Source organism: Marmota marmota, unplaced genomic scaffold, assembly GCF_001458135.2.
Source record: "Marmota marmota marmota unplaced genomic scaffold, marMar, whole genome shotgun sequence".
NCBI lineage: Eukaryota > Metazoa > Chordata > Mammalia > Rodentia > Sciuridae > Marmota > Marmota marmota.
Window position 1 is genome coordinate 3,402,040 of NW_026000206.1, and position 13,759 is coordinate 3,415,798.

Consider the following 13,759-nt stretch of genomic DNA (forward strand, 5'->3'; position numbering starts at 1 on the left):
GGCCCAGGACGCGGAGGCGGCTCCTAGGCGCGAGGGAGCCGGGAGTCCCCGAGGCGGCCCCTACTGAGCGCGCGGACGCGGGCCCTAGGGCAGCAGTCGCAGCGTCCCGGACGCCCTCGGCCCGAGCGGGTTGCCTGAGCCCTCCCCGCCGCCGGTCCGCCCGCCCCCGCCCGGCGCCCGCCTCCGCCCCCGCCCGCGGCCTGGAGTGCGCCTCCCTCGCCGCCCAGGGTTGGCGAGCCGGCGCCGGCTGAGCTGCGGGAGCCGCGAGAGCACCAGCCGCCGCTGCGGGAGCTGCTCTGGCCAGACCATGAGGGAGCTGGCCATCGAGATCGGGGTGCGAGCCCTGCTCTTCGGGGTTTTCGTGTAAGTAGTGGAGCGCCGCTGGCGGGGCGCACCGACGCGGGGGCCCACCGACCGAGCCTGTCTGTGCCCCAACTTTCTTTGCTCTACCGCGTCCCCCGCGGCCCGGGTTCGAGGTCCCCTGCACTCCTGGTGTCCGAGATCTGTGATGTCGGACCAAGAGAAACCCTTTCCTCTCCTTCCCGGGACCCTCGACGCAGAGAGACCCTCGCGCGCCAGGACTGGGACCTGTTTCCTCTGTCCCCACCACCGGCCAGGGAGCTAGTCCGGCCGCGGGTCCAGCCCCCTAGCTGGCGCCTTTTCCTGGCCCAACACCACCTGTCCCGGGTATTTAGGCTGCTGTCCTGGACTAGAACGCGCATCGTAGCCCGCGCCCTCGGGAAGTTTCCTCCCTCTCTGTGATCTTTCGAGGCCGACGTTGACGGTCTTTGCTCTTGGCCCCATCTCCCATTGCCCCAGGGCCAAGCTTGGTCTCTTTCTGTGTCCCTGGCTCCACCGCCTCTGGTCCTCCTGAGCGTCTTCCCTGGAGGCGCTTGCGGTACTTCTCCCGCTGGAAAACTGTTGCCGCCCAGGCTAGGGGAGGCAGGGGCTGCAGCCAGCATGTGGGCTAGAAACACCCCGGAGCTAGATTGCAGTGGATGTCTCCTCCGGGTGCCAGGCAGAGGCCCTTCAGGGGCGGCAGCGAAATGCCGGGAAGGCTCTGAGCGCGTGGCACCTGGGAACGGTGAATTTTAAAAAGAGGAGGGGGCACTGGCGCAGCTTCCTTCAGAGATGACTGAGCTTCCTCCAGGCACCCAGGTACCCACCTCTTACCTCTTACCCACCTCCAGGGCCCCAGCAGCAGGGAGCTGTCGCATCTCTCCCTTTCAGATGGGAGCCTTGACTCCAGCTCAGACTCACCCGGCATCACCCCTTCATCTCCTGTCACCTAGGCACCCACATCTGTATCTGAGGCTGCATTAGTGGATCAGGGTCTATATTTCCGTATGCCCAAGGATGTTTTCTGACACATTTTAAACGTTAAAATTACATGAACTTTCTGGATTTGCGGGGTTTTTTTTTTGAGGGGGAGGCACCAAAACAAACAGGAGCCCTCTCTTTGGTTTTCTGCCCCAATCGGGATTCATTCTTGGCAGATGTGCTGTGTCAAAGATGACTTCTGTTCCTGCAGCCCAGGGTATACACCTGGGAAAGAAATGCCTTTTCTTGTATGTGTTTCTTTACTGAGGATTAAATTCATCCAGAGTGTTTATTCACACCATCAGAAAAGGCCATGAGCGCCCCCAGATGCAGGCAAGCCCCCCTCTCCTGCCTTCTAACTGAACACTAGTGTTATTCACTGGGAGGAAGGAACAAGAACTTCAGTTGGGTCTTGATACATTTGGAAAAACAAAGCACTTTCCCCTCTTCTTACTCTATTTCTCTACCTTTGGAATAAACATTAAAACTAGTGATTGCTCTGTGATCAGATGGGGACAGTTTCCAGTTGGCAGATAGACTAAAATCCCATTATGTGATAGAAATGATAAAATAGTGTTCAGTGCACGGTAAAATGTAACATTTGTTGGGTGAATATATGAAAAATGCTTGAAATAAAGCAAAATAGGTACTTAGGCTACTTGCTTTGATTGCTGCTAGGAATTTGCCACTAAAAAAGCATCCAATAATATATAAAATATAATGTTTTCAAGTTTCCCTTTAAATATTCCCCCAAATATTTATGAAATGTTTGCTGGTGTACAGTGGCCTGTGCCATTGAAACTTGGTAATGTCTGTGTGCTCCGGCTTCCTCCAAGGGTGTTACGTAAAAACCAGACAGGCAGTTTACAGTCTTTTCTCCAAAGTTCTGTTATGCTTCTTCATGTATCCCTTCCCCAGCAGGATACACATGATGGCATTTTTGGATGATTCATTGCGTTTCATATCAAATCAGAAATGTTAAACAGTGTCCAACTGGTGGCTTTGACCTGTAAAGATCAGCTCTGGCACTGATGTGAGCTCCCCACAGGGAGATGTTCTTGTCATCGGGCAGATAATGACTTCCGGAAGGACACTAGGAGCACAGACACAGATGACCCCTTGTTTTCTCAGATAAGTTTCTGGCGCCTTGACAAAACCCGCTTTGGGGGAAGTTGTGCTCTTCCTTTTGCCAGCCCTGGAATGATGGCATGATTCAGTGGGGTCTCCCCACCTCTCTTCAGGAAGGTGGTAGTGTCTGCAGTCTGGAGAGGTTTGGGAAGTCCCTCTGGGCAAGTTGAATCTGACTTCCCTGCTACAGTGTTCATATTAGCCCATATAATTTATCACCTATTTTGTTTCCGTGCTGTCTACCCTATTTCCCAGAATGAGAGACTAGTTGTTTTTTGGGGAAAGTGTAGCCCACCTCTTTATAAGCTCATGTTCTGCAAAAACCTCACCTGTATGTGGGGGCCTGCTCTCTCAGCACATCTGCCCTGCCTGGGAGCAGGGATCCCACATCCTCCCTAGAAATCCCAGTTTAGAGCTAATGAAATGTATTTCGGACTCACCAGTAGCAGGAGTGGAAACTCTCTCTTGCTGAGGAGTTTTTTGGTAGCAGATCAGGTGTGGCACTGAGATTTTGTGCATTCACAATTCTCAGAGGAAGCTCTCCCAACAACGCTCAGAGATGCTCAGTGCCTTTCGGGCAACCCTGTCTAAGGACCTCAAATACCTGGGAAGAAAATTAGTAAACAGCAATGCAGATCATGGCTGGCACACAAACTTTACCCAACCTGGATATGCAATGATTATAGGAACCCAGTATTTAGGAAACATTAACGTACAATGTGTAGCTTTGAGGCTGCGTTTAGTACGTTGAAGCTTGTGGGCCTTGGGGTCCCATAGATCTTATTCAGTAATTGGGGCAGAGCAGGGCAGGGAGGAAGGGCAGCCCCCAGGGGTCCCTCTATCCTGCTGTCATCTAAGACCATAGGAGAGATTCAGGATGCAATTCCTTAAATCCCAAAGACCTTGCTCTGCAGCTCTGAGGTGCTGGTTCAACAGCCCTGAGGCCAGGGGTACACTATTGCTAGTGTACTGTTCACCTGTATTACTGACACCAGTGCAGTAGCTCCTGGTCATTGAGGGCTTGCTACCTGTCAGGCAGTAATGATGGCTATTGAATGGCATTTAACCCAATGAAGGCAGTATATTGATGTCATCATGGATTGAAGAAACCAAAGCTCAGTCAGATAAAGGCAGTGTCTGGGTTACAGAGCTTATAAGGGTCTCTCTGAGATCTAAATTCAGATGCTGCAACTTTCTCCTATAGCGAGAAAAGTTGGATGCTTAGCCACCTTGCTATAGGAGAAACAGCAGCAGCCTTGGTCAGTGGAGGGTTTGCTGTACACACTGAGCATCCCAGGTAGCTTCTCTTTGAAGCTTCACCTCATTTGAGGTGAATACTGCTCAATACCCCCACCTCACAGGTAAAGAAGCCAAGGTTCAAAAAGGGTGTGTACTGTGCCTGATGGTGCTTGCTCAGCTAGCAGGAGATTGAACTTGGATGCAGAACAGGCAGTTTACTGTGTCCCAAAGTCATCAGCCACTGAGGAAGGGTCCAGCACCAGGCTTCCAAATGGGGAGGAAAGTGGCCACATCCTGAAAGTGATCCCCTTCTGTGAACTGTTCCCTCCAGAGAAGCAAGTGCACATGACTCAAAGTAATGCATTGGCACAGATGTTACTATGGCTCTTAAATCAAATCTTAGGATGGTACTTCAGAGGTAGAGGGATGGCAGTGGAGGTTCAACTCCTGAGCTTTGGGTACATCCCAGAGTTGGAAGGGAAGACATGCATATGTTGCTGATAAGAGCTTAGATGATCATAGCAAAGAGCTAGGGGCACATGCTCACTCCCTCTGCTCTTGGCCATTGCACCCAGGATATCAATTAGTTCAGACAGCCTTACCTTCACAGCACTGTAGACCTTGGAAGGATGATAACATCTGAAAAGCTGGACCGGGTGGAGGTGTCTGCCTGTTTCACCTGCCAACTGGGGTTCCCTGGGCTCCTCTGTCTGTAGGCTCCTTCTTCCCGACAGCCCCTGGTTGCTCTCTGCAGCATCCTGCCTGGAGTGAGTCTGCTCAGGATGCCTGATGCTCAGGTAGAGGTGTTTGCCTCCCATCAAATTCGTCTTGCATCTTTCTTTGATTATGCAGGAGGTATGTGCCAAGTGCTGGGGGCAAGAAGAGAGGAAGCAGGTGCCTCCAGTGAGCTCACACTCCAGCAGAGGGCTGCGCGATGGCCCCCTATGTGTTATTTGCCCCTTATGCAATCACTGGTTTTGAAACTTTTACTTTCTCTTTTATCATCCATCCAGTGGACAGAGCTTTATTTGGGTCCTTCTAGGCGCCTGCTCATGTAGTATTTTCTTTCTCCTCCATGAGCACACATTGGTTGGTGGAATTCCAACAAGACACAGGGAAACTTGGTACTTGAACTGGTCCAGATGACCTGCTTCAAGTCCAGATGACTTGAAGGCACTGCTTGTTGGGTGTTTGAAATATTGGCAACAATTAACAGACCTGTTAACTGCCCCCGGGGAGTTCAGTCTGGACTCCAGGTGGTAGCTGGAGCAGAATGCTCAGTTTTACTGGGAAGGAAGGCTGACTAACCCTGGGAAGAGGAAGAAGGGGACAGGTGCCAGGGACAGCTGCCTGGAAATGGCTTACCTGAGTCTTGAGTCCTGAGTGTCAGGGCCTGGGCTCAAGGACATTCCTGCAGAACAAAGGTCTGAGGACAAGGAGCCATATTTTGGATGGGGATCCATCTGCTCCCCAGGTGTGGCCTGGGACTGTGGATTTCAGTGTTGGGGTGGCAGGAAAAGGGGGTCTGGGAGGAGAATGTGGCTGCCAGGATGTGAGGTGCTCCCCTGCAGGCGGTAACCAGGAGGTCTGGAGATTTGAACCAGAGCAATTGCTCAGGTATTTGCCCACTGGTAGAAAGGACCATTCTTTGGGGGCACTCAGGCCTTTTGACTTTTGTGAGTGACAGTACACAGCTCTGCCCTCTCCTCACTTCCCCACTCACTAGGGATGTTTTTTTATTATTCCATCTTGCATTGTGGCCTGTGGTCTATGTGTCTGGCTCTGACCTGTCCACTGCTACACTCTGGGGACGAGGTTGCATCTTTATCTTCTTTGCTTTCCCCTTATTCCCCACCTGGCCACGCCATGAGTGGGGTATGGTCAATACCTCCTGACCTGATTGCTGAGGACCATCTCCCTAGGAACTCTGAGTGCTCTGCATTGACCCACAACAAAGCTACTTAAAAGGTGGTCTGGTCTGGTGACCACCTGTATCAGAATGACCTGGGGCCTAGTTCAGACCAACATAAGCCACATAAAGAATCAAGCCCTGAAATCTGCACTTTGAACAAGTCTGGATGCTCAGGTAGTGATCACTACCTGCTCCATCCACTACTGGGAACTACTGATGCAGAGCCTACAGTCATTTGCAGCTCTCCTTTGGTGGTTCTCTGCTTCCTGACCAAACAGGAGTGTTGCCCTTCCCAGTCCCTGCTATAATATGTATTTGTTCTTTTAATGCTACTTATTGCCTAAGAGGCCAGGGGATGAGATCTGCTCAGTGGGACAGAGGTGGAATGGCAAGTGTTACTGCTGAGTTGAGGCACCATAAATCGCTTTAGTGACGGGTGGAGTTGCATGTTGACGTGGCACAGCTGCAGGATGGAGGCACCAGGAGGGCAGCTATCCTGGAGGATCACACCATGGGAAGTGGACTGTGGCACAGAAGGCAGCTCTTTGAGTTAACCAAGATTTGGGGTTGGTTGGCTGCTGTAGCCTTCTGCAGCCTTCTGCAGCCGTGGACCTAACACACCCATGTAACTTTGCTCACTCCCTAGCAACAAGTTCCAAAGGAGTTGTTGGAGGCAAGGTGGCACAATAAAAGACCATGATGAGCTTTGGAGCTAGACAGGTCTGTGTTTCAATGTTGACTGTGCACTAGTGAGCAAGTTGCTTAAAACCTCTAAACCTCAGTATCTTTACTGGGGAAGTGGAGATAATACTTCACTGGATTTTATTAGATAAAGAAATTTTTAGTGTCTAAAGTATATAATGAGGTGTCTTCTCTCTGCTTCTGTGAACCCTACTACATAAGCATAGCATATGTGAATGGCACTGTGACATAGTGGTTACATGGCCTTTGGCCTCAGGCCACCATGGCTTACATCTTGGTTTTGCCCCTTATGAGCTGTGTGAGCCTTTGGGCAAAATATTTCTTCAGGTTAAATCTTTGTCTGTCCAAACGTTCATGAGGAATATTAACGATATCTATGAGCTGTGGCCTGTGAGTATCAAGCAGAACAGCTTCAGTATTCAGCTCATTGGAGATGCTTAACAAATGGTAATGCCATTATCATTACCTTTTGTTAAACTGAATCCGTAATGGACACTGAAGAGAAATGTCATAGGTAGCTATTGATTTTCTTATTATAAATTATTTAGTATGGGGTTTCTAGGAAAAAAATAAAGTCCTTTAGGACTTATATTTCAAATGATATCTTTTAGCTCCCCAAAGAGAAAACTTGCCATCAGCTCACCTAATGAGCCAGACCCCATAGCAGCGTGGGTGGCTTGCTGTCTGATGGGGTGGAGGGTCTCAGCCTGTAGTTTCTCAGTGGTGACCCTTGACAACTGTGATTGCAGGACAGTGAGTCAAAAGCCTGATCAGCACATCTGTGTTAGATAATGCATAAGGAAAAATCCCGCTCCCTCTCCCTGACTTCAGTCTGTATTCCTCCTGCAGAGTTTGGTTAGAAGCATGTCTTCACATGCCCTCTGCCCCATCCATACAAGTAGGAGCAGGTGGCCCTGGCACTTCTCTCCCTGGGAAGGTGAAGGGGTCTGCCTGGTCCTCTGATAAATGGGGTATCCATCTGTTTGAAGTATTATTTGCCACTGTAAAGTAAGTCGATTGTACCCAGAATTCTGAGAATTGATGGTATTTTCCCATGGGAAGATAAATGCTCTTAACACAACAAAAGCACATCATTAGTTTCAGAACTTGTGGATACAGTTATCTCAATTAGTTATAAAGATTATGCCTTTTATGACTCACACAAGGCTTGTAAAAGCTTAGTACTTCTGTTTTTCCTGGGATAGTGTTTTGTAAATGTAAAAATTATCTTAGTAATATTGCTTCTTTAAAACATATCATCTTGGTGTTGGGTGTGGATAAATTAAAAACACTGCTTTACAGCCAGGAAGCTCATGCAGGGACCTCATCTTTCATCTAGAAGCCATGCAGGTGTTACAGGGCTTTGAGATGCCCGGGATGAGAGCGAGGAGCTGGCACAGGGGAGCCCAGGGACAGCTTCATCACAAATTGTCCACAGAAGCCAGGGCCTCGTTGTTATTCTGTCTCTGCTAAAGACAAAGGAGCAAAGAACGGGGTCAGATGCTGCAGGAGCACTTAGGTTGGTTTCCAGAAAGCCAACCTTCCAGGCCCTGCTGGCTGCTGCTTTCTGCTTTTCTAGAGGACTTTAAAACTGGGTTTTTACTGCAGTATTAGTTTGAACCTGATGAAATGGCTGATATTTGACTGTTTTGACCTATAGAACCAGAAATTTCATTTATTTCAAACTAAAAATAACATACACAAAGAAAAGTGCCCTATTCATAATTGTAGGGCTGCCCAGAGCAGCCCTTCCTGCCAAGCCCACTTCTCCTGCCCTGAGGGTCACCACCACCCTGGATTCTAACACTGTTTTGAACTCGGTGTCAATGGAACCATATGACACCTGGGCTCTCGTGTGACCCTTTTGGCTCGGCTTATTTGGAGGTTCTTCTGTGTGGTGGGCAGTCAGTCAGGCTTGCTCATTCTCATTGCGACAGAGCCTTCCACTTGTGACTGCACCCCGGTCATTCACTCCTCCTGCTGTCTGTGAATATCTGGGTTGTTTATTGTTTTGGGCTATCAAGAATAATGCTGCTGCTGTTTATCGGTGAACATATTTACAGTTTCTGTTGGGTGCATACCTTGCAGTAGAAATGGTGGCTTATTCACCAGAGGTTTTTAAACATGCATTTGGCTTCTCTTTGTGTGGCTCTGACTCTAAAAGTGATATCTAGTGTGTTTGCCATGCTGGCCTCCTCTGCCAGGCACCTACCTCATGTAAACCATGCGATGCGTCCGGCACGTGATACAGAGGAGCCTAAACCTGTGTCGACACCTGCAGGAGGGCAAGGCACCATGGCATGAGGTCGAGGAGTTAAATCTTGACTCTGCCAATGACAAAGATGCACCCTGGCTTCCTCATCTGAAAAAAGGGCAGGGGGTGGATACAGTGTCCCCTTCTGGGGAGTTGTAACGATGAATACAATAGGTGACGGGTGCCTAATGCAAAGAGGGCGCCTCTGCGTTTCTTCAGCTCCTGTCCTTCCTATGACAGAGGCGGGATGTAGGTCAATTAACAGATGGCTAATACCCCAGTGCAGTAGTAATAGGGAGAGTGTGGCTTTCAGGACCACAAGATACAACTGAGTTGTGCACTGGGATTTAGAGAGCTTAGGAGGACATTCTGAATAACTGTCCAAGAAGCCATTGAGAAATTGCCCTGTGTACGTAAGGGTAGGTATCTTCTGATTGACCTGTTTCTCTACTCAGTTCAGGAAGGAAGGAAAGTGGAGAAGGAGATCTGGAGCACTTGTGTGTGCAGGCTGTGTACCTAGGCACGGGCCACACATCAGGGGATTGAACCTTTACAGCCCCCAGGAGGTGGCATTGCTGCCCTGATTTGTGGAGTTAAGAGTTAATGCCCCTCATCTTCAGAGAACGCTCACCAATCAGTTAAGAAATGAGAAGAGCTCTCCTACAGAAAACCGGGCAATGGATATGAACAGGGAACTAACAAAAACACAAATAATTAATGCACCTTCAAACCTGTAATTTTTATAGAAATGCAAGCTATGCCTCTGAAAACAACAGCATAACTTTGTAGATTAGCGCAAGCTTGTTATGTGCTATGATCAAAGCATGTGTAGCCATTACAGCTAGTTATGTGGCTAACTATCTGCCAACTTGGGAAACCTATCATGGGTGGCTTAGAGTCAAAGCAGGTTGCAAAAGGCTACAGGATGCCATTTTAATGTGGTGATGTAATATATTCAATTTGTTTTTATATCTGTAAGGAAAATGTCTATGGAGATCCACAAAATCTTAAATGATGGGTTTTTGGGGTAGGGGTGAGCTGATAGGATTATGTAATATGTATTTGTTCTTGTAGTGCCACTTATTGTCCAAATTATTGTAAACATTTGTTACTGTCATACATAATCAGGAAAAATCAATATGTATGTTTACTATTATGGGTAAAATGGAGAATCGAAAGAAATATCCCCGATTGGAGGACTAGAAAATTCTTTTGTGATTGCTTTAGGAATATTTAAAGTGGGCCTGTGCCAGAAATCAACATTTCTATATTTTACTTCAACTAAAATATTTAAGAAACTTCAGAGAGTCGAGATTAACACCTGGAATGTGCATGTTTATATTGAAACAGCTGTAATAGTTGCTGCAGGTGGAATTGCAAATAGCTGTAGCCCTTTTGAAGAGCAATACTGCAATGCATTAGCATCCATGGAATTATTCCTGCCTTTTGACTTAAAATTCCAAGAGAAAATATATTGAGATACTAAAGTCAGAGATACAAAAATTCTAACTTAAAAATGATGTTCGCTGCTATATTGCCTGCAAACGAAAGTCAAGTATTTTCGTCAAACAAAAATTAAATAAAGCTCAAGTCAACATTTGAAGATGATTTGGCCAAGGATGGACACAAAGAAAAATATGTTACATATATTGAAAGAATCATTTTGAAAATCTCAAAAAATTGGTAAAAATTTATGATATAATTTTTATAAAAAAGGAGCCATACAGAAATGTATCTCAGAATTAGTGCTATTTGAAGTTTGCCTGATTTGAGCAGGTGAGGATCACAAGGTGAGTGAGATGGGAACTAATGCATTTCCTCTCACTTACAGAAAAACATTTGAAAGATTGTAAAATAATTGCAAACATCAAAGAAATACAAAAGCATATCCTCCTTGAATCCCATCACCTCTCTCTGCCAGTTATATTCTATTCACTGTTTAAACTTTTTTAAAAATATAATTTTAAGTTGTAGATGAACACGATATCTTTATGTTTTTTTTTTTTTTTTTTTTTGTATGTGGTGCTGAGAATCAAACCCAGTGCCTTACATGTGCTAGGCAAGAGCTCTACCACTGAGCCACAACCCCAGCCCCTGTCACCTCGAGAAATAAAAACACCCTAACCCTAACTTAATTTATGTTTAAACTTTTATTTTAAACCCTGTTTAAACTTTTATTTTTTTAAGTTGGCTTTTTAAAATTTTTTTTTTTAATTTGTAGATGGACAAAATATCTTTATTTTATTTTTTTATGTGGTGCTGAGGATCGAACCCAGTGCCTCACGCATGCCAGGCAAGCGCTCAACAACTGAGCTGCAACCCCAGCCCCCTGTTTAAACTTTTAACACGCATTTTCTATGACTAAAGTAAACTGCAAAGAACACATTTTATGTATAGATTAATTTTTTTAACCAGATTTGTCTTGGAGATGTTTTTCCCTGTGTAGATCTGCTTGATTCTTTTTACTGGCAGTGTGGTGTTCTACTGTTGAGCTTGTTCGTAGAACTTGAGGGTGTTTTTATTTCTCGAGGTGACAGCATTGTGATTCTGCATACATGATAGTGTACCCTTTGAGTGTTGCTGCCTTGTAGACTTTTACAAATGGACTTTCTGGGTCAAGAGTCTACATGTGTTTTAAACCTGGCTGGACATGGCCACCCTTTGTCAATCCAAAGGGAACTACTGTGTGTGCACACTTACATGTCACCAGCAACATGTGACCATGTCTGTTTTCTTACATCCTTGCCAAAGGCTGGATGTTAATTATTTTTATATTTCTGGCATGGGAGGGAATGTAACTTTTATTTTACTTTTCATTTCTCTATGTTTAGTGGTGAGCATCTTTTCACATGTGTATTCGCCGTGTGTGTGTGTGTGTGTGTGTGTGTGTATTTTTTGTGGTGCTGGGGATTGAACCCAGGACCTAATGCATGCAAGGCAAGCACTCTACCAACTGAGCTATATCCAAGCCCTCCATTTATATTTCTTCAGTAAAACATCTGTCTTTCCCCTGTGTGCTTCTTTGGATCTCTGAATGATCTTATCAATGTGGAGGAGTGCTTTGTGCCTTAAAAAAATTAATCTTTTCTTTCGTATAGTGCAAATATTTTTTCCACACCTATAGTTGACATTTAAGTGTCTTTGTGATTTCTATTATTGCATACAAGTTTTAATTTTTATAGGATTAAATCTGTCATTCTTTTTGTTTTTGGTTTCAGAGTTTCAGTCCTATTTAGAAAGTCCTTTTCCATCTAAAACAGACACATTCTTTTGAATTATCTAGTATACTTTATACTTTTCTTCCTTAATTCTCTAGTGTATTGGCTATTTATTTTTTTACTTTTGATGTGAGTTGAAGTATTTAACTTTTTTCCTAACAAGTGGTTTGTCAATTATGAAATACCCATAGATTTTTTCTGTATGTCCATGAAATTGCTACTGATTTTATTATTTATCTGCCTGATCTGAATCAATGGGCATTTTAGTTGATCTTATAGTTATGATCTCATAGTCCACTTATGTGTCTGTGAGGGAAGTCCCCCTGTGCCCCACCTGTCCATGGAAAGTAACCCAGCAGTGGTTGGGCTGTGGAGCCAGGGTGCCTGGGTTCAAAGCACTGTCTTCTAGCTGTCTAAGTTGGGCAGATTGCTCTCTCTCTCTGCTTCTCTTTCCTATTCTTTTTTAGTTCTAAAATAGTTTCAATCTTTGACATCAAAGCCTCTGGGTTGTATGATTTGCTTTATAGTTGGTTATGATTTTCCATGTGGCCGCTTACAATGACATTTTTTTTTTTTGGTAAATTTACATAGCTTGAACGTAATGAATAGTTTCTGGTGTGTACAAAATTCTAAATATATTAAAGCACATTAACTATGTTATTTGCATCCTCTATAATCTTGTTCTTAAATGTGCACTTTTAAGTTTGGTCTTTTTAATGTGAAGATATACCATCTCTGTCAAACTAGGATAATTAAACCCTTCACAATGTTTTACTGTTGTTGAGATAATTAATATTTTGTCTCATTGCTGCCAACTTGTTTTGTTTTCTTTTCCTTCTTCTTTTTTTGGTACTATGGTTTGTACTCAGGGGTGCTTAACCACTAAGCCACATCCTTAGCCTTTTTATTTTTTATTTTGAGATAAAGTCTCGCTAAGTTGCTTAGAGCCTCCTAAGTTGCTGAGGCTGGCTTTGAACCTGCAATCCTCCTGCCTCCTGAATTGCTGGGTTTACAGATGTACATCACCATACCTGGCTGAGTTTTCTTTTTGTGGTACTGTATTTTTATATTTTTTTCCCTGCCATAGTTTTAATGTATCCATGTAAAAGCATTGAGAACTTATCTCCTATGCCTCAATGTCAGGAGGTGGAGCCTAAGGGGAGGTATTTAGGCCATGAACATTCTATCCCTCTGCATGCATTAATGCTGATTATAAAAGGCCTAGAGTATTAGTTCAATTCTGCGGTTCCCATGTCCTCTCTTGTCCTTATGCCATTTGCCATGGAATAATGTAACTCAAAGGCCCTCACTAGAGGTGGGCCCTTCAATCTTGGAGTTCTCTGCCTCCAGAACTGTAAGAAATAAATCTTGTTCTCTATAAATTTTCCAGTCTCAGGTACTGTGTTATAGCTGCAGATGTGGATGAAGCCATCCCTCCCCCTGTTTCTTGATTAGCTGAACAGTTTGTTTTTTTCTACCCTATCTTTTCTCTTGATTTGGAAGTCACAATTTCTATGTCTAGTTCTATATTTCCAGCTAGTGTTCTTAAATTTTATCTCTTTCAAATAAATTGTACCTTATCTTCATGAAATTTCCATTTTTCTTCATGTAATTTGTTATATTGACGTCTCCTTTATATAACACTAATATATTTCTACATCATCTCTATCCTTTTGCCTTTACCCTATCTGTTTTTAAAGTATGTCTCTTGTAATTGGGTCTTAACTGTATCATTTAATTTTTTCCAACTGGCCAATCTCTGTCTTTCCTTGGAATGGGGAGGCCATTTACAGTTAATGTAGTTGTTGATGTGATTGGGCGTAAACTGACCACCGTGTTGTTCTCCATTAGTCTCCTCTGTGATTTCTCCCTGTTTGCTGACTTCTTTTAGATTAGTCAAATACTTGTTAATATTCCATGTCATCTCCTTTAGTTTGACTTATACCTCTTTAAACACTTCCAGTACTTTCTCTAGAGATCACAGTA

The 13,759-nt window shown here is 44.9% G+C and overlaps 1 protein-coding gene across 2 annotated transcripts in view; it reads left to right on the forward strand.

Moving 5' to 3' along the window:
- Positions 1 to 6: 6 nt before the first annotated feature.
- Plpp4 (phospholipid phosphatase 4) overlaps positions 7 to 13,759 on the forward strand; it is a 112,949-nt gene continuing 99,196 nt past the window's right edge. For both annotated transcript variants that reach the window (XM_048791312.1, XM_048791313.1), the window contains exon 1: positions 7 to 363. In XM_048791312.1, the coding sequence (XP_048647269.1) occupies positions 308 to 363 (56 nt within the window). In that variant the 5' untranslated portion in view covers positions 7 to 307. The remainder of the gene's footprint in view (positions 364 to 13,759) is intronic.